Raw genomic sequence first — 18,837 nt, 5'->3', positions numbered from 1 at the left:
ACAGTGGCACATACTTTATAATCCCGGGTGCTCGGGAAGCTGATGTGGGAGGACTATTTGAGCTCAGGGGCTCAAGACCAGCCTGGGCAACACAGTGAGACCAACTCCTCTCAAACACACACACACATAGAAATGTACAGCCTGACTCAAAACTTGTATAGTGGCTGGGCGCGGTGGCTCACGCCTGTAATCCTAGCACTCTGGGAGGCCGAGGCGGGTGAACTGCTCAAGGTCAGGAGTTCGAAACCAGCCTGAGCAAGAGCAAGACCCCATCTCTACTATAAAAATAGAAATAAATTAATTGGCCAACTAATATATATAGAAAAAAATGAGCCAGGCATGGTGGCGCATGCCTGTAGTCCCAGCTACTCAGGAGGCTGAGGCAGGAGGATCGCTTGAGCCCAGGAGTTTGAGGTTGCTGTAAGCTAGGCTGACGGCCACGGCACTCACTCTAGCCTGGGCAACAAAGCAAGACTCTGTCTCAAAAAAAAAAAAAAAAAAAAAAAAAAATTTGTATAGTAATATAAAGAACCCAGAATATTCAAACAACCTTTAAAAGGAAAAAAGTCGAAGGACTTAACATTTCAAATCTTACTTATTAGACAATAGTAATATAGTGTTACTAACATAAGGATGCACATTTAGATCAATGGAATACAACCGCAAGCCCAGAAATAAATTCTTATAATTTATGATCAAGTAATTTTCAACAAAGGTCCCAAGGCAGTTCAATGTACAAAGAATACTTTCCAACAAATGGTACTGGGATAACTTGATACTCTCATGCAAAAAGATGAATTTAGACCCTTACATCACACCATATATAAAAATTAACTCAAAATGAAGTCTAAGCCTAAGAGCTAATTGAAACTTTGAAAACATAGACAATCTTTTGTGGCCTTGGGTTAGGCAGAGTTGTTAGATATAATACCAAAAGCATGACCTATAAAAGAAAAATAATTGATAAACTGTACTCAATTTTTTAAACTTTTGTGCTTCAATAGCACCATTAAGAAAATATAAGACAAGCCAGAGGCTGGGAGAAAATATTTGCAAATCATATATATTTTAAAGCACTTATTTCTGTAATATGTAAAGAACTCTTAAAACTCAAGTAGATAAATACCCTATTTAAAAATGGGGAAAGCCAGGCAGACTGGCTCATACCTATAATCCCAGCACTTTGGGAGAACCCAGGAGTTTGATACCAGCCTGGGCAATAGTGAGACCCCTTCACTATAAAAAATTTAAAAAGGCCAGGCACAGTGGCTCACGCCTGTAATCCTAGCACTCTGGGAGGCCGAGGCAGGAGGACTGCTCAAGGTCAGGAGTTCGAAACCAGCCTGAGCAAGAGCAAGACCCCATCTCTACTATAAATAGAAAAAAATTAATTGGCCAACTAATATATATAGAAAAAATTAGTCGGGCATGGTGGTGCATGCCTGTAGTCCCAGCTACTCAGGAGGCTGAGGCAGCAGGATTGCTTGAGCCCAGGAGTTTGAGGTTGCTGTGAGCTAGGCTGACGCCACGGCACTCACTCTAGCCTGGGCAACAAAGCGAGACTCTGTCTCAAAAAAAAAAAAAAATTTAAAAAGTAGGCCACTCTCTGGGAGGCAGAGGCAAGAAGACTGCTCAAGGTCAGGAGTTCGAAACCAGCCTGAGCAAGAGTAAGACCTCATCTCTACTAAAAATAGAAATTAATTGGCCAACTAAAAATATATAGAAAAAATTAGCCGGGCATGGTGGCACATGCCTGTAGTCCCCACTACTCAGGAGGCTGAGGCAGAAGGATTGCTTGAGCCCAGGAGTTTGGGGTTGCTGTGAGCCAGGCTGACACCATGACACTCTAGCCCAGGCAACTGAATGAGACTGCCTCAAAAAAAAAAAAAAAATGTAAAAAGTAGCCAGACATTAGGACACATGTCTGTAGTCCCAGCTACTCAGGAAGCTGAGGCAGGGAGTTGGTTGAGCCCAGAAGTTTGAGGTTGCAGTAAGCTGCAATGAATCTACTGCACTCTAGCCCACACAAGAGAGCAAGACCCTGTCTCAATAAATAAATAAAAATTAAAATGGGCAAAATATATGAATAAACATTTCACCAAAGAAGATATACAAATGGCTTAATAAACATATGAAAAGATGTTCCATACCCTTAGTCACTAGGGAAATGCAAAACAAAACTACAATGAGATATTACTTCATAACCACTAAAATGGCTATAGTCAAAAAGACACACAGAACAAGTACTGGTAAAGATGTGGAGAAACTGGAATCTTCATACAATGCTGCCTATGGAATGTAAAATGGAGCAGCAACACTGGAAAATAGTTTGACAGTTTCTTTAAAAGTTAAATATAAATGTATCATACAACCCAGCAACTCCACTACTACATATTTCCTAGGTAAGTATATGTCTACACAAAGACTTGTCACAAATGTTCACAGCAGCATTATTCATAACAGCCCAAACCTAGAAACAATCCAAATATCCATTGACTGATAAACAAAATGTAGTCTATTAATAACAGATATTATTCAGCGGTAAAAAGGAACAAAGTACATACTACAACATGAACTTCAAAAATACTATGCTAAGAAGCCAGACACAAAGACCACATATTGTATTTATTTATATGAACTGTACAGAAAAATCAAATCTCTAGATACGTAAGTTCTAGATCAGTGGTTACCAGGGGCTGAGGGCAGGATGAGGATTGATTACAAATGGGACATCTTTTGGAAATGATGGAAATGTTTAATAAACTAATTGTGATGATGGCTGCACAACTCTGTAAATTTACTGACTTATACACTTAAAATGAATGAGGCCTATATTAGCAACACCTCAATAAAGCTTTTTTTTTTGAGACAGAGTCTCATTCTGCTGCCTAGGCTAGAGTGCCTTGGCATCAGCCTAGCTCACAGCCACCTCAAAACTCCTGGGCTCAAGCAATCCCCCTGCCTAGGCCTCCCAAGTAGCTGGGACTACAGGCATGTGAAACCATGCCCGGCTAATTTTTTTCTATATATATTTTTAGTTGGCCAATTAATTTCTTTCTATTTTTAGTAGAGACGGGGTCTCGCTCTTGCTCAGAGCTGGTTTTGAACTCCTGACCTTGAGCAATCCTCCCACCTCAGCCTCCCAGACCAGAGTGCTAGGATTACAGGTGTGAACCACCACACCCTGCCAATAAAGCTCTTTTTAAAAATATGAAGGCCAGGTTCAGTGGTTCACATCTGTAATCCTGGCACTTAGGTAGGCTAAGACAGGCAGACTGCTTGAGGCCAGGAGTTCCAAACCAGCCTAGGCAACACAGCAAGACCCCATCTCTACAAAAAAATTACAGGTGTGAGTGTTCACAGCCAAGAAAAGTATTTGGAAAAAATGTAACATTAGTTTCAATATAAAATGTTAAGGTAAAAATCACAGATTTGTTAGTCCCTTGCACTAACTTTATATGTCCGTTTTTAAAATGTTTGTCTTTTATTTTGGTGTAATGATGAAGTGGTTTTTGAATCACAGTGTATGTCCTTTTTTCACTGAAACTGGAAAGTTTGGATTATTAGTAAAATCTTAACACTTAAGCCTTATAACTTTTTTGAGAAAGAGTCACTCTGTTGCCCCGGCTCACGCCTATAATCCTACCACTCTGGAATGTGGAAGAGGAAGGATTGCTTGAGGCCAGGAGTTTGAGAGCAGCCTGGGCAACATAGTAAGATGTTTTCTCTACAAAAAATTTTAAAATTAGCCAGGCATGGTGGCTTGTGCCTGTAGTCCCAGCTACTTGAGAGCTGAGGCAGGATGATCAGTTGAGCCCAGAAGTTTGAGGTTGCAGTAGGCTATGATAATGCCACTGCATTCTAGCCTGGACAACATAGCAAGACTTGGTCTCAAAAAAAAAAAAAAAAAAAAAACAGGCTGGGCTCGGTGGCTCACACCTGTAATCCTAGCACTCTGGGAGGTCAAGGCGGGCAGATAGCTCAAAGTCAGGAGTTCAAAACCAGCCTGAGCAAGAGCAAGACCCCATCTCTATTATAAATAGAAGGAAATCAATTGGCCAACTAATATATATAGAAAAAATTAGCCGGGCATGGTGGTGCATGCCTGTAGTCCCAGCCACTCGGGAGGCTGAGGCAGTAGGATTGCTTGAGCCCAGGAGTTTGAGGTTGCTGTGAGCTAAGCTGACACCATAGCACTCACTCTAGCCTGGGCAACAAAGTGAGACTCTGTCTCAAAAAAAAAAGAAAAGAAAAAAAGAAAAAAGAAAAAAAAATCTTGCCAAACAATCTTGTTGAGGCATATCCTCAACACAAGAAAAGACCCTTACAATTCTTACATCCCTATGGTAATTTTGTTGTATGGGATGATATCCTTGCCCCAGTTCATTCATTTGCCCAGGAAACTAGCACTCATAATCCACATCTTTCATTTTACCAAAAAGTCCTATAATATGATGGACTTACATTCAACACATTTTATGAAGGGGAAAAAAGTCTGTTTCAATCAGTGTGTCCACAATTCTTGGCCTCTCATTGAGAAGCTGCAAGATGTCCTTGAATGAGATCTTGAACACGGGACAGAATAATCTCATTAGGGCTGCTGCAATTTTCTGGACCATATGGTGGGTCTATAGTCAGGACCCCTGCCACACAGAGAGTCCTCTTCGAATCTCCCTGTTCAGTGATGGGAATGTGGTTCTTCTCAAGCCATTTCTTTAGGCTGTTCTTTCTCTTTTCCAGATCCTCAGGGCTGTATGATTTGCAGTCTCCAGACATGAATAAATGCATCAGCTTCTCTCTCACTCTATGGTCCCCTTCACTCACAGTTTCAACAGTCTGCACAGCATGTCCCATAATTCCGGTGACAGACATGCTGCCATCTTCAAGGAAGTTCACAAGGACGATACTTTGGAGGAAAAGTAAGTTCAGAGCAGATTTGCAAAAGAGAAACCCAAGACCCCATAAAACCATGGAAGAAGCAATTGAAAGAAAGGCATTATCAACCCAAATAGGACACTAGAATAATAGGGAACACTCTTCCCTGTTTGAAATTAATCTTCTCACCACCAGATGCTTTTACTTGTTCAACAAGCATTCACCGATGGTCTTAAACAGGCATCCTCAAACCCACGGGCCATTTGCAGGTGTTTTTGCCCAATTGTTTTTTTACTTCAAAATAAGATATGTGCAGTGTCCATAGGAATTTTCTCATAGTTTTTTTTTAAACTATAGTCCAGCCCTCTAAGGTCTGAGGGATAGTAAACTGGCCCCCTGTTTAAAAAGTTTTAGGACCCCTGGTCTTAAACATCTAAACTTTAGATCCAGCCTAAAGCTAATCATTGTGGGATACAGTTAAAGTATTAAAGAGTAATAAATGCTTTAAATGTGTATTAGAAAAGAAGGCAGGGTACAGATTTAACTTTTAGAGTTAAGAAACAACTACATAACTCCCCTCCAAAGCAGACCAGAGAAAATAACAAAGCACAAAATTAATGAAATAGAAAACAAGAGTCAATATGAGGATCATCAAATCCAACAGTTGTTCTTTGAAAAACAAATAAAATTCACAAAACTCAGGCAAGATTAATAAAGAGAAAGAAGGAAGGCACATATAAATATAAGGAATAAGACAGTAAAGATTAAGAAATAGTAAGAATAATATTATTTATGCCAAAAATCTTGAAACTTAAAACAGAAAACTTCCTAGAAAATATAAATTACTGACTCAAAAACAAAAGAGAAAGAATGTAAATAGTCCTATAATCTGTAATAAAGACTAAATAACTAGTTCAAAATCTTCCCATGGAAAGTGAAAAAAAGGCCAAGACAATTTTACTGGGAAGTTCTAGAAAAATTTTCAAGGATCAAATATTTCTAATCTAACCAAATTCTACTAGAAACTATAAAAGGGGGACTATGTATTAATTTATTTAAAGAGGCTATTATAACCTTGATGCCAAAGGCAGATGACAAGATGAAAAAAGAAAACTATAAGCTAATCTCACTCATGAACACAAATCAAAAATACTGAAAAAAATCTATATTATATGATATGATGTGATGAAAAGGGAATTTCACTTCTGTAGCATTCTTCCCAAAAACCTATAACCCAAGTTTGTTTTTGAGAAAACATCACAGGCCGGGCACAGTGGCTCACACCTGTAATCCTACCACTCTGAGAGGCTGAGGCAGGAGGATCCCTTGAGCTCAGGAATTCGAGACCACCCTGAGCAAGAGTGAGACCCCATTTCTACTAAAAATAGAAAAATTAGCCTGTAGTCCCAGCTACTTGGGAGGCTGAGGCAGGAAGATTGCTTGAGCCCAGAAGTTTGAGGTTGCTGTGAGCTAAGCTGATGCCATGACACTCTACTCAGGGCAACAAAGAGACTCTGTCTCAAAAAAAGAAAAAAGAGAGAAAAAAAGAAAACGTCATACAAACCCAAATTGTCAGACATTCTACAAACTACCTCACCAGTACTCTTCAAAACTGTCAAGGTCATGAAAAACAAGGAAAGACTGAAAAACTCACAGATCAGAGGAGACTAAGAAGACATGACAACTAAATGTAACGTCGGATCCTGGATTGGATCCTGGAACAGAAAAAGGCCATTATCAGATAAACTGGTAAAATCCAAATAATGTCTGTAGTTTAGTTAATATAAATTCTTAGTTTTGAGAAATGTACCACAATTATGTAAGATGTTAACATTAGGGGAAGCTGAGTGAAGGGTATTTGGGTACTTTCTGGACATTCATTGTAACTTTTCTTTAAATCTAAAATCAAAAGTGTGTTCCAAAATAAAAAGTGTGTGTATGTGCATCTTCACCTGTAAAGCAGTATTGCAAAAAATAAATCTGATCCTAATCAAACCTGTAGATCTGAATACTTATTTATAAGAAATATGGGAGATAAAAGAACACATTAAACTACACTATGATAATACAATAAGCTAAATCCAGATGTTCAATTCTATAAAACAAATGACTAAGTTTCTTCAAAAATAAACGACATGGGAAACTAAAAAAGGGGAAAGTACAGAGTCATAGAAGAGTCATAGATTAAGATATTTAAACTGATATTTAAGAGACATATCAACAAATTTGAATAAACCAATATAAAAAGAACTTTTGAGACAATCAGGAAAATCTGAAATGACTATGAATTGGCTAATATTGAGGTTATTATTATTATTACTTTTGTTAGGTGTTATAAGGGTATTGTAGTTACATTTATTTAAAAAGTCCTTATCTTTTAAGAGATATGTTGAAGTATTTATATACAAAATGATATAATTTCTAGAACTGGCTTTAAAATATTGGAAGGGGTATAAGATTAGTGTCATTTATACTACTCCATTAACATTTGTCTATGCTTGAAAGTTTCCACTAAAAATATAATAAAAAAATTTCTATGTCCCATTTCTATGAACTTGGCTGGTCAGACACGGTAAACAATAGTGGCACTAGCACTTAGAGTCAAAGGCAATTAAATTCTCCCTCCCCCCCAGTGTGAGGAGGGTGGGGGGGGAGGGGAAGAGAGCCTAAATTCTTATATAAGAATAATTATAGCACTCTGGGAGGCCGAGGCAGGCGGATTGTTCGAGGTCAGGAGTTCGAAACCAGCCTGAGCAAGAGCAAGACCCCGTCTGTACTATAAATAGAAAGAAATTAATTGGCCAACTAATATATATAGAAAAAATCAGCTGGGCATGGTGGCGCTCGCCTGTAGTCCCAGCTACTCGGGAGTCCGGATCGCTTGAGCCCAGGAGTTTGAGGTTGCTGTGAGCTAGGCTGACGCCACGGCACTCACTCTAGTCTGGGCAACAGAGTGAGACTCAGTCTCAAAAAATAATAATAATAATAATTAGCCTTTCATTTATCTGCTTTTTTAGTTTGGCTATAACATACAGGCAGCACAAAGAGGTGTCATGATTTCAGGGAAGTAGGATGTATACTCACTTGGCAGAGACTGGGTCTGTAGTTAAAACCCATCCTTTATACTCGTTCTTCTCACTGGCTGTCACTCTGACTTCTTTGTAAATGTAATCTTGCCATTCTAAGGGGCCTTTCTTCATCCATTCTCCCATAGCTGCCAGGTAACTAGATCTACAACAACCACCAGTTCGGGTTAATATTTATGTTCCACCTAAGCATATGTCTTACCCCGGATCTCCATCCTAAAGCAGAGAAATCTGTGATTTGCCTCAAGTTCTTAAAAAGTTACTTAAAACAATTAGTACTAATGTATGTACACGGAACTGATACTATGGGGAAAAGAGCACATGCGTAAAGACTGCTTGAGAATTTTAAGGTATCAGGAAAAGGAAAACAGTGTTTACAATTCAGTCTGAAGCTAAAGGGACACCGAGTCGCCCCGGTCCAGTCTGGGGAATCCCACCTGGCACACTTCTATTCCACCCCTCATTCCCAGTTCTGATCGCTCTCACTCTGGTCTGCAAATGCTCAAACCCTTCATCTCTGCTTTCCTTCGATCAAAGGAGTTCATCCGACACCACTTTTAGCCAAAACTGAAGCAGAGAACTCTTCTGATATACACCCACTCGCTCTTTTGCTGTGTCTCCGCTGCATCCCGCCACCGAAGGCCCCCGATTTATGAGATTTCCTCTCAAAATGTGTTTAGAAGATGCGCAAACAAGGGGGCAGTAGCTAAGGTCCTAGAGCTCAGATTCCCGGTTCCGTCCTTTACATATTTAAACATACACGATATTTAAAGTTGTACTTAATCCTGACAAACGAGAAAAATACCAGTTTAAACTCCTTGCACCACCGGGTACCTGACCACCACGCTGTGAAGAAGATGCCTTGAGCAGAGCGCGCCCGAGACCAGCATGCTTTGCGCCTGTCGTCACTTCCGCCCCCAGAAGTCTCTGTTTTGTAGTCCTTCCTGGATGTGTCTGCAAGTGGGGGTCTGGAGTGCAGGGTGCTAGTAGGGGCTGAGATTTTTTATGTAATAATAATGTGCCACGTTCGCTAGAGCTGCCCTTTGTCCATTGCCACGACGCACATTTCAAACAATTTTTTTAAGAGGAAAAGGCCCTTCTCAGGTCTTCAATGATAGTAGATCTGGAAATGCACTTTTGTCACAGAACCAAAGCACATGAAGCCTCTAGTTAAATCATAAAGCTCTGCCAGTGTGAGGTGAACGTGCAGTGAAGACGAGTGATAGGGCCAAGGTACTTCTTGTTTGTTTAGCTTGTATAGAGTAGTTAAAGTGCCTGCTCCTTTGGGATGTGCCCTCGGTCCAATCTTGTGAGAGGTGTGTAAGCTGGAAAGAAATGTACCAGATCACTCACGATAAACCCTCTGTAGTGGGAAAGTGCAAAAGACTTGCTTGCGCTACAGATTTCTGATCACGTACTTATTTGTCTTCTGGCTTGGCCCAGAATCTTTTTCAGGACTGTGATCCTGAAAAATGGTACAAGATGGTAAACATTAAGTTCCAGCAAATGTGAAAACCAAGATTGACGGGCAAAAAAAAAAAAAAAAAAGATTTACAAAACTGGATTTTAAAACTATCAAGCCGGCCCGGCGTGGTGGCTCACGGCTGTAATCCTAGCACTCTGGGAGGCCGAGGCAGGCATATTGCTCTAGGTCAGGAGTTCGAAACCAGCCTGAGCGAGACCTCATCTCCACTAAAAATAGAAATTAATTGACCAACTAAAATATATATATACAAAAAATTAGCCAGGCATGGTGGCACATGCCTGTAGTCCCAGCTACTCGGGAGGCTGAGGCAGTAGAATCGCTTGAGCCCAGGAGATTGAGGTTGCTTTGAGCTAGGCTGATGCCACGGCACTCACTATAGAGTGGGCAACAAAGTGAGACTCTGCCTCAAAAAAAAACATTAAACTATGAAGCCAAGGTGTAAAAAACATCAAAAATCAATCAGCTTTTTCCTTACTACTTGAAATTTGAGTTTCACATAACCCTCGACATTTAAAAGTTTAATCAGGCTACAGTCCCAAGGTTATAATTGACATGCATTCATTTTAAAGGGGTTGTATATCTTGAAAGGGTTTGTTAGGGCTGAAGAAAATAAATATTTTAACCCAAAGTACATCTTTGTCATATTTTGAGATGGCTCTAAGCAAACAGTAATAATGCTGTAAGGCTGTGTAGGTGGGGAGGCTGGGAGAGATTTGCATCTGTAGAGAATCTTTGTTTGTAGCCAGGCCTTGCTTTTTTGATCTGAGACAGGTTTGCAGAGAGTCTGGCACTCATAAATTTCTGAATAAAAACATTTCCCCAGGACTGTTATCATGAGACTTACCTGCATAACAAGACTACCTTGCCAGCCAGGCTTCCTTTCTCCCTCCCACACCCACTCCATCAGAAAGAAAAATACTGTTTAGTCATTTTCTAAGCGCCCCTTTTTTTTTCTTCTTTTTTTTGGGGGGACAGAGTCTTATTCTGTCACTCTGGCTATAGTACAGTGGCATTATCACAGCTCACTGCAACCTCAAGCTCCTGTGCTCAAGCCATCCTGCCTCAGCATCCTGAGTAACTGGGACTGCAGGTGTGTGCCACCATGCCTGTGGAATTTTAAATTTTTAGTACAGACAGGGTCTTGCTCTTGCTCAGACTGGTCTTGAACTCCTGACCTCAAGCACTCCTCCCACCTCTGCCTGCCAGAGTGCTAGGGTTACAGGTGTGAGCCACTGTGCCCAGCCCCCTCATTTCTTAAAAGATGACCCCTGTACATCACTAGGGGAGAGGATGGCAGTGCTTGAGTGACTCAGTTCTCCCTTTTAGCATAGTGAATTTTGGGGGTCCTAAGATTTTTATTTTTCCTTCAGAAATTGAATTTTTATTTCTTTTTTAAATTTTTTTTTTTTTTTTTTTTTTGAGACAGAGTCTCGCTTTGTTGCCCAGGCTAGAGTGAGTGCTGCGGCATCAGCCTAGCTCACAGCAACCTCAAACTCCTGGGCTCAAGCAAGTCTACAGCCTCAGCCTCCTGAGTAGCTGGGACTACAGGCATGCACCACCATGCCTGGCTAATTTTTTCTATATATATTAGTTGGCCAATTAATTTCTTTCTATTTATGGTAGAGACGGGGTCTCACTCTTGCTCAGACTGATTTCGAACTCCTGACCTCGAGCAATCCTCCCGCCTCGGCCTCCCAGAGTGCTAGGGTTACAGGCGTGAGCCACCACGGCTGGCCTGAATTTTTATTTCTTCAACAAACTTCTAAGTTTGTTAGAATTGTGCCAGGCACTATCCAATAATTTGCAAATATTAACTCATTTTATTTTTTGAAGATGGAGTCTCACTCTGTCATCCAGGCCGGAGTGCAATGGCATGATCATAGCTCAAGTGATCCTCATGCCTCATGCTCCTGAGTAGCTGGGACTTCAGGTGTGCACCACCATGCTGGCTTAACTCTTTTACAAGTGAATAAGTAGACTGAAGAGAATGGGAGAAATCTTGAGTTTTAGAATGATGAGATTAAATTAGTATATTGGAAAAGCTGCAGAGAAATTGTATATAGGGAAAATAGGGAAATGTAGAGCATATACACCATGAAACTTTATGTAAAATATATACCCTCTACTCAAATTAATAGTATTAGGAAAAAATAAATTGCAAAACAATGACCTCTCTAATAGAAAAATCCATTTTTAGCAAGGTGTATCTTCAAATTGATTACTGTTAACCGCCTTGCCCAGCTCTGCCCAGAGAAGAGGCTTTATAATCTCCGAGAGGGAGGATAGGTTTCCCTAACAGTAGACTGAAGACAGGATTGTTTTCCTAGGATGGAAAATGTTCTGTTCAGGGCCAGGCCCAAAGTGGCTCACGCCTGTAATCCTAGCACTCTGGGAAGCTGAGGCAGGCAGATCGCTCAAGGTCAGGAGTTGGAAACCAGCCTGAGCACGATCGAGACCCATCTCTACTAAAAATAGAAACAAATTAATTGGCCAAATGGTGGCGCATGCCTGCAGTCCCTGCTACTCTGGAGGCTGAGGTAGAAGGATCCCAGGAGTTTGAGGTTGCTGTGAGCTAGGCTGACACCATGGCACTCTAGCCCAGGCAACAGAGTGAGACTTTGTCTCAAAGAAAAGAAAGAAAAAGGAAATTTTCTGTTCATTCCTGAAAAAGGGAAACAGCAAATAAAAGAAAGAAAGAACAAAAAGAAAAACACATAACTCTGTGAACTCTAAAGCACTAAAATCTAAAGCAGAAAAGTTGACAAACAGGAAGTAATAAAGTCTTAACCTAGGCTGAAAGCATGGAAAGGTAAAAAGAGGAATAGATTCAACAGATATTTCAAAGGAGGAATCACCAGAATTTAGTGGCTTAAAATTAGAAAACTTCAAAAAATGATAAAGAACCAGATATTAAGATAATGAGAGCTGCCTTGGAATTAATGAGATTAATTCCAAGGCAGATGGAATTAATCAATTATAATTTTCCTCTTGATTCCATTTCATCCATATAAACAGAAATTTGTCTACAAAAAATTTGTGAAATGAATGACTTAGGGCTCATGACTCCTTCTAGAGTTTTTGCCCCTTCTCAAAGTAAAAATTTTGGAGGGCCAGGTGCCGTGGCTCATGCCTGCAATCCTAACACTCTGGGAGTCTGAGGCAGGAGGATCACCTGAGCCCAGGAGTTTGAGGTTGCTCTGAGATAGGCTGATGCCACAGTACTCTAGCCCAGGCAACAGACCAAGACTCTGTCTCAAAAGAAAAAAAAAATCAAAGTAAAAAATTTTTAGGCTCATAGTAGGTACTTAAATACTTGTTAATTGATGTGAGATTTCATTTGCTAAGGGAGAGTTTAGTTCATCTAAAAAGTCTCTGAAGGGCCAGGCACAGTGGCTCACTCCTATAATCCTAGCACTCTGGGAGTCTGAGGCAGGCGGATTGCTCAAGGTCAGGAGTTCGAAACCAGCCTGAGCAAGAGTGAGACCCCCGTCTCTACTATAAATAGAAAGAAATTAATTAGCCAACTAATATATATAGAAAAAATTAGCCGGGCATGGTGGCGCATGCCTGTAGTCCCAGCTACTCGGGAGGCTGAGGCAAAAGGATTGCTTGAGCCCAGGAGTTTGAGGTGGCTGTGAGCTAGGCTGATGCCACGGCACTCACTCTAGCCTGGGCAACAAAGCAAGACTCTGTCTCAAAAAAAAATTAAAAAATAATAAATAAATAAAAGATTAAAAGTACCATACCAGATCTGAGCTATCTGCTTTCAGATTGCTTTTGTTTGGGACAAATAAACTCCTATCTATTTAAGCAAGTGTTTTAAGAGTTTCCACTCCAAGAAAAATCTTTTCTAATTTATCTCCCTAAAAAGGCCCTCAGGAGAGAAATCTTACTTTATTTATCTTTATATCCTCAGTACTATGTTCAGTTCCCGCATATAGTAGGCATTCAATACATATTTGTTTAACCAATTAACAAATTTGCTATTCATTGGGATATTTTACAAACCACAAAGGCATAATTTAGGCAGAGAGATACTTACTTCATAAGTGACCAAAATATCCAAGATGAAGGTGCCAAATAAATAAATAAACAGAACAATAAAAGCAAATTAATAGGTCAAATTCTAGATTGGTAAAGCAAGTAACAAAGGGACCTTTGCTTTTTCCAAGAAACTTCTCGCCACTGAAGAATAATGTATTATTATTAGTGTAACAGAGAGAATGGCCTAAAAAAGGGTAAAAATGTTTTTTGTCTCTGCAAACCTCCTCACCCTTTTTGAGAACTAACACCTACAATATTGCCTCAGGCCAGTGGTTGGAAGAGCCTGGGGAGTGTACTTTGTTCTTTGTACCACAGGAGAAGGCTCAAGGGCACTGTCAAGGCTCAAGTGCAGAGGTCACAAGATTGTTTTAGCCAAGGTGGGATGAATCAGAAACCATCAAGTATAATTGGACAGCATTAGCCTAAGGCTGAAAACCTCACCTTTAAAAGCTCTGTATTTCTGTTAAGAGGCAGGAGGTTAGTATACTTTAAGATGGCCCTCTGCCAACCTCCTAATTGCTGATTCATTTGCAAATTAATAAACTTTTCTTTCCTTCTCAAGCCACTTGTCCTAGTTTTTCTGATGTGGCCTGGGTACAAGTGCCGAACTTTTGGTAACATTAGTAGTAGTAATAATAAAGATAATAATAAATGATTATTAGCTCAATCTTAGCACAGTAAAGCCACAAGATAATATTATTATCACTATTTTACAGCTAAGTAAACTGAGGCACAGAGGCCCAGGACCACATTGCTAGTTAGTGGCACAGCTAGAATTCAAATCTAGGCAATCATACCAGAACCTGCCCTCTTAACCACTGTAACCATACTAATTAAATAATGGGGAATAACTCAAGCACAACTGTTCACTTGAAAGTGTGTTTTTAATTTATGAGGAAAATGTTTTTAAAAGTAAGCATTGCCTAATCTGAAATACTAACTTCTCATCTTGTTCCAATTTAAGATGATGTGCTTTAGCAAGCCAAATTTTCCCAGCAACTTCTGAATCAAAGGGTAACTACAAGGAAGACACACTCAACCAGACTTAAGGGTCTGGAAATTAGGGACTGACTTTACCCCTAGGTAGGTAAAACAATCCCAAACCCCATCCCCTGACAGCTGCTGTTTACTCTCAGATTAGCCCTCTAACAATGAATGGATACAAAGGGTTTAATTATGTTGAAGAGCTGGTCTTAACAGGAATTATACTTTAGGGATGATAACTAAAAGGAGGGTTACTAGGTAACTGAACTGTCTTCTTAAAGCCAGTGGTCTATCTTCTTAGCCTCCTCCAATTATCTTCAAAGAGTTAGTGTATAAAAGGGGGTAAAGAGCCTTTCTTCTTTATCCTGTGGCAAATCATAAGCAGGTATTTGAGCTTCCTACAGAAAGAGGGTAAAAAAAAAACTGCTCATCACACAGGGGGCTTTTTCCCTGGTATAAAAAGCCAACAAAAATGAAAACTATTCAAATCCATGCTATTCAATGCATCATTATTTTGATATGTCAGTAAGATTTTGAAGTCATTTTTTCTAACAATTAAATAAAAACATTTACAGAGCACTGGGATCCCACTGTAACTACTTCCCCTATTTTATTTAGGAGTTGCAAACTTTAGTGACATGTTAAAAAATATTTTTTAGGTTTTGAAAACCTTATCTAACATGATCAAATGTACAACATATGAGAGAAAATATTCTTTATAATGTACATCATTTGCCTTTTCTTTTTCAAGAACATGTATCGCTCCAGTTGCCAGTCTAAGACATTCCATTGTATAGGTATGAGAAAGAAAGAGGGGAAAGCAATGGCCAATTCCTTTCTTACTTGTTATTGATCAGATTCTTGGCAGCTGCCTCTTGAATTATTTCCACAAAGAAATGATTTTTCAACCTTTTAATTATCTTGCTGATTGTGGATATTTCAATCATACTAAACAAAACCACACTCTGTGTTCAGATCACTTTTCTTTGGCTATTTGTTCAAGGGCTATGTGAGCCCTAAACTGTAATCGGGCTTCCATGGAATAGTCTTTGTAGTTTTTTATGTTGTCGAGGCTTTTTATTGCACTATCATAATCTCCTTTTAGATAGTATAGAATTCCCAGTTCATAGTAAGTGTATGGCACCAAATAGTGGTCATATTTTAACAATTTCTCCTGTTGAAGGACACGATTAAAGTAATGTTCAGCCCTTAAATATCTGCCTAAGTGTTTTAGGCATATACCTTTCAGTAAATTTAACAAACTTATGTCATCTGTGCCATACTCTTTATTTGGATTCTCTTGTAAAAGATCTTCTCCTTTGTTAATTATTGATAGCCAGCGTGAAATAAGGTCTATTTTTTTGCTCATGACTCGGAAACCACTCCAGGCATACATGAATTCCAGAAGGGGCTGTGCTGTAAACCAGCCTGTAGTAGTACCATAGCGCTGACCTTTCTCAGCAACAAACTTTTCTATTGGCACAGAAGTGCCTAAAAATTTGTTTCTCAGGCTATCTACTTTTATGAAGAGAGAGTTCATATCCTCATTTACTGCTTTCCCAAAATCAGAAGGAAGCAAGGCCAGTATTATAGCTTTACTGTACATATATATCGCCTTGGACCACCTGCTGTGTTGAGACAGTAAATCAGCGTAGTTGTAAGCCTGCCTCCACTCCTGCATAAAAATGTGGCACCACATGAGTTCCCAGTAACAGAGGTGATGAACCTGCTTCCATTCATTCTGAATAAAAATGCACTCTTCTAATTTTAACTGTGCATTTTCAAATTTTCCATTCAACATACTAGAACGTGCATGAAAAAATTTAAGTATGACACAGTTTGGAAATTTCCGTAGATAAATTAGGAAGAGGTCCTCTGTAGCAGACTTGTAAACATTTTCAACACCAAAAGCAACATAGATATAATTGTAATAAAAGAGTAGAGTCAAAACACTTAAGATATTATTTATATGGGTTTCAGAGGCACTCTCATGAAGCAAAGCCAAACCTACCTCTCTATCACCAGAAAATCCAATGATATTGAGTAGTTTAAGTGTCCTTGGTGGCACAAGTGATAACATCAAATTGAATGTTCCAAGTCCAAATTTTATTCCTCCAACCAGGTGTTTGTGGGCTTTACTTTGGTTGTTAGGCATCTGTGCTAATACTCGTTGACAATCTTGGTATATATGGTAACTTGACCCAATGTTGAACCCACTTTTAAGAAAACCAAGTATACTGTCATCCTGTATAAATGTCATGGAGGATTTCAAAACCAAACACTCAGCATAACAGATTTCTGCATGCAATTCCTCTTCTGTGATAGCCTTTATTCCTTGTTTACCCACTAGACGAGACAAAGTCACTATCCTAGGTTTTCGGAACATGTTACAAGTTTTCAAAGCTTCCTTTGTGGTGGCCATTCCAATCTCTATATCCTGTGGCTCAAAAGTCAGGATGGCCTTGACAACCATAATAATACTATATATTAGGGCATGGTATGCACTGTTTTTAGACCATGGATGAATGAGGTTTACTGCATCTGAGAATCTGTTATTGAGAAATAAATATAATCCAGTTGTGCATTCTTCCAAGGAAGCTGCTAAATTCATTGTTGTTGCTGCAGGGATGATTTCATAGGCATCTTCAAAACTGTCCTCCTGATCATTTTCTCTTCTATTTAGAATAAGTGACCTAGTTATCTTGACCTCCTTATTTTCCCTTTTACTTACAGTGAGTGACATATTTATTTCCCCTCTTAGAAATGGAAAATATCTGAAGTAGAGTGATGTGGTTGCAATGAGGGTAGCTCCTGATCTCCTGACCAGGGTCACTTCTTCCACACAAAGCTCGGTCTGAGGTGTTGCTGATAAAATGGATGCAAGCAAATGACTAGCTGTGACGTGCAGCATTAGGATATTCTCATCTATGTCAGACAAGGGGGAAAAAAAGATAATTTTATTTATCCAGAAGATGCATTTCTGGAAAGTTCAAATAATTTGCAATCAACTAAAGAAAACATGCTCTTTTAAAAGACTGTAAAGTAAATCCTTTATAAACAGAAGAATTCTTTTTAACCATCCCTCCAATTTATCAGTTTCATAAGATCATGCTCTTGTATATTTGTATTGTGCAACTGTTCTGTGGAGCCAGGCGTGGTGGCTCACGGCTATAATCGTAGCACTCTGGGAGGCCGAGGCGGGTGGATTGCTCAAGATCAGGAGTTTGAAACCAGCCTGAGCAAGAGCGAGACCCCATCTCTACTAAAAATAGAAAGAAATTAATTGGACAACTAAAAAATTTATATAGAAAAAATTAGCTGGGCATGGTGGCACATGCCTGTAGTCCCAGCTACTCAGGAGTCTGAGACAGAAGGATCACTTGAGCTCAGGAGTTTGAGGTTGCTGTGAGCTAGGCTGATGCCACGGTACTCTAGCCAGGGCAACAGAGGGAAACTCTGTCTCAAATAAATAAATAAATAAAGTGAAGCAACTTGAAACTCTACACAGGCCTTGTTTTCCAAAGAAAAAGTATTGTTTAGAGGAGCAAAATTATAAGCCCTACAAATATGTATTATAAAACTGTTTTGAAAAGTGAGGCTTGTGAATAGAAATGTAGTGCCTGAGTCACAATCCACTTAAAACTTATAACAAATACAGATAAGTTAAAAAGTTGAAAAAAAAACAAATAAGAACTATACTGTGATAGCTGTAAAATTTCTCTATGGGAAGGCCTTGGGGGGCAAGAATCTGGCTGGAAAGGGAATGTATTTAAGACTAAAGTTAAGACTAAAGAGGGGTGACTTGTCCAAAGCAAAGAATAAAAATTATGGGAATGAAAACTCTATCTTATATTATTCTCAGTACCATCACTAATGAGTACTTGCATATATTTTCATTGAAAATTAAGTCTTTTCTGCAGAAATATGTTGTATGTCTACAAAAAAAGAAGAAGAAAAAAGAAAACTAAGAATAAAGAAATATTTAAAATTAAAAAAAAAATTAAGTCTTAATGAAATGAAATATTATGGTCAGTTGTATAAGACTTTGGATATGGAGAGAGCTGTGTAAAATCAGAAAGATTTCCTAGGTAGAAAAAAGAAATTCAAATATAACAGTTGTTATCACAGCATTACTATAGTATTAATATCTTGGTAGAAAATTATTTTCTACTGAAGTCATTTAACACCTGAAAGGTGGGGTGGCTGTGGGCACAATGGGAGACCAATTACATATAGCACGCTATTTAATTTATTCATACTATCACAATAGGTTCAATTAATCTATTTTTAAAAGTAGAAACAGAAAACATAACACTTTAAAAGTAATTATTATAATAACTTCAAAATAATTGCAAGTGTACT

At 39.1% G+C, this 18,837-nt stretch overlaps 1 protein-coding gene across 8 annotated transcripts in view; it reads right to left on the bottom strand.

Annotated features, from left to right (window-relative positions):
- Positions 1-510: 510 nt before the first annotated feature.
- Positions 511-18,837, bottom strand: part of GEMIN6 (gem nuclear organelle associated protein 6) — a 31,891-nt gene continuing 13,564 nt past the window's right edge. For 3 of the 8 annotated variants that reach the window (XM_076000694.1, XM_012788473.3, XM_012788477.3), the window contains exon 3: positions 14,290-17,400. In XM_076000694.1, the coding sequence (XP_075856809.1) occupies positions 15,452-17,386 (1,935 nt within the window). In that variant the 5' untranslated portion in view covers positions 17,387-17,400 and the 3' untranslated portion in view covers positions 14,290-15,451. Of the gene's footprint in view, positions 4,907-7,959; positions 8,107-8,721; positions 8,857-14,289; positions 17,401-18,837 lie in introns of those variants that run through there. The other 5 variants (XM_076000695.1, XM_076000696.1, XM_012788487.3 and 2 more) reach the window with 4 other exon arrangements.

This window comes from Microcebus murinus, chromosome 3 (assembly GCF_040939455.1).
Source record: "Microcebus murinus isolate Inina chromosome 3, M.murinus_Inina_mat1.0, whole genome shotgun sequence".
NCBI classification, from domain to species: domain Eukaryota; kingdom Metazoa; phylum Chordata; class Mammalia; order Primates; family Cheirogaleidae; genus Microcebus; species Microcebus murinus.
This window is presented reverse-complemented; position numbering and strand designations above follow the sequence as displayed.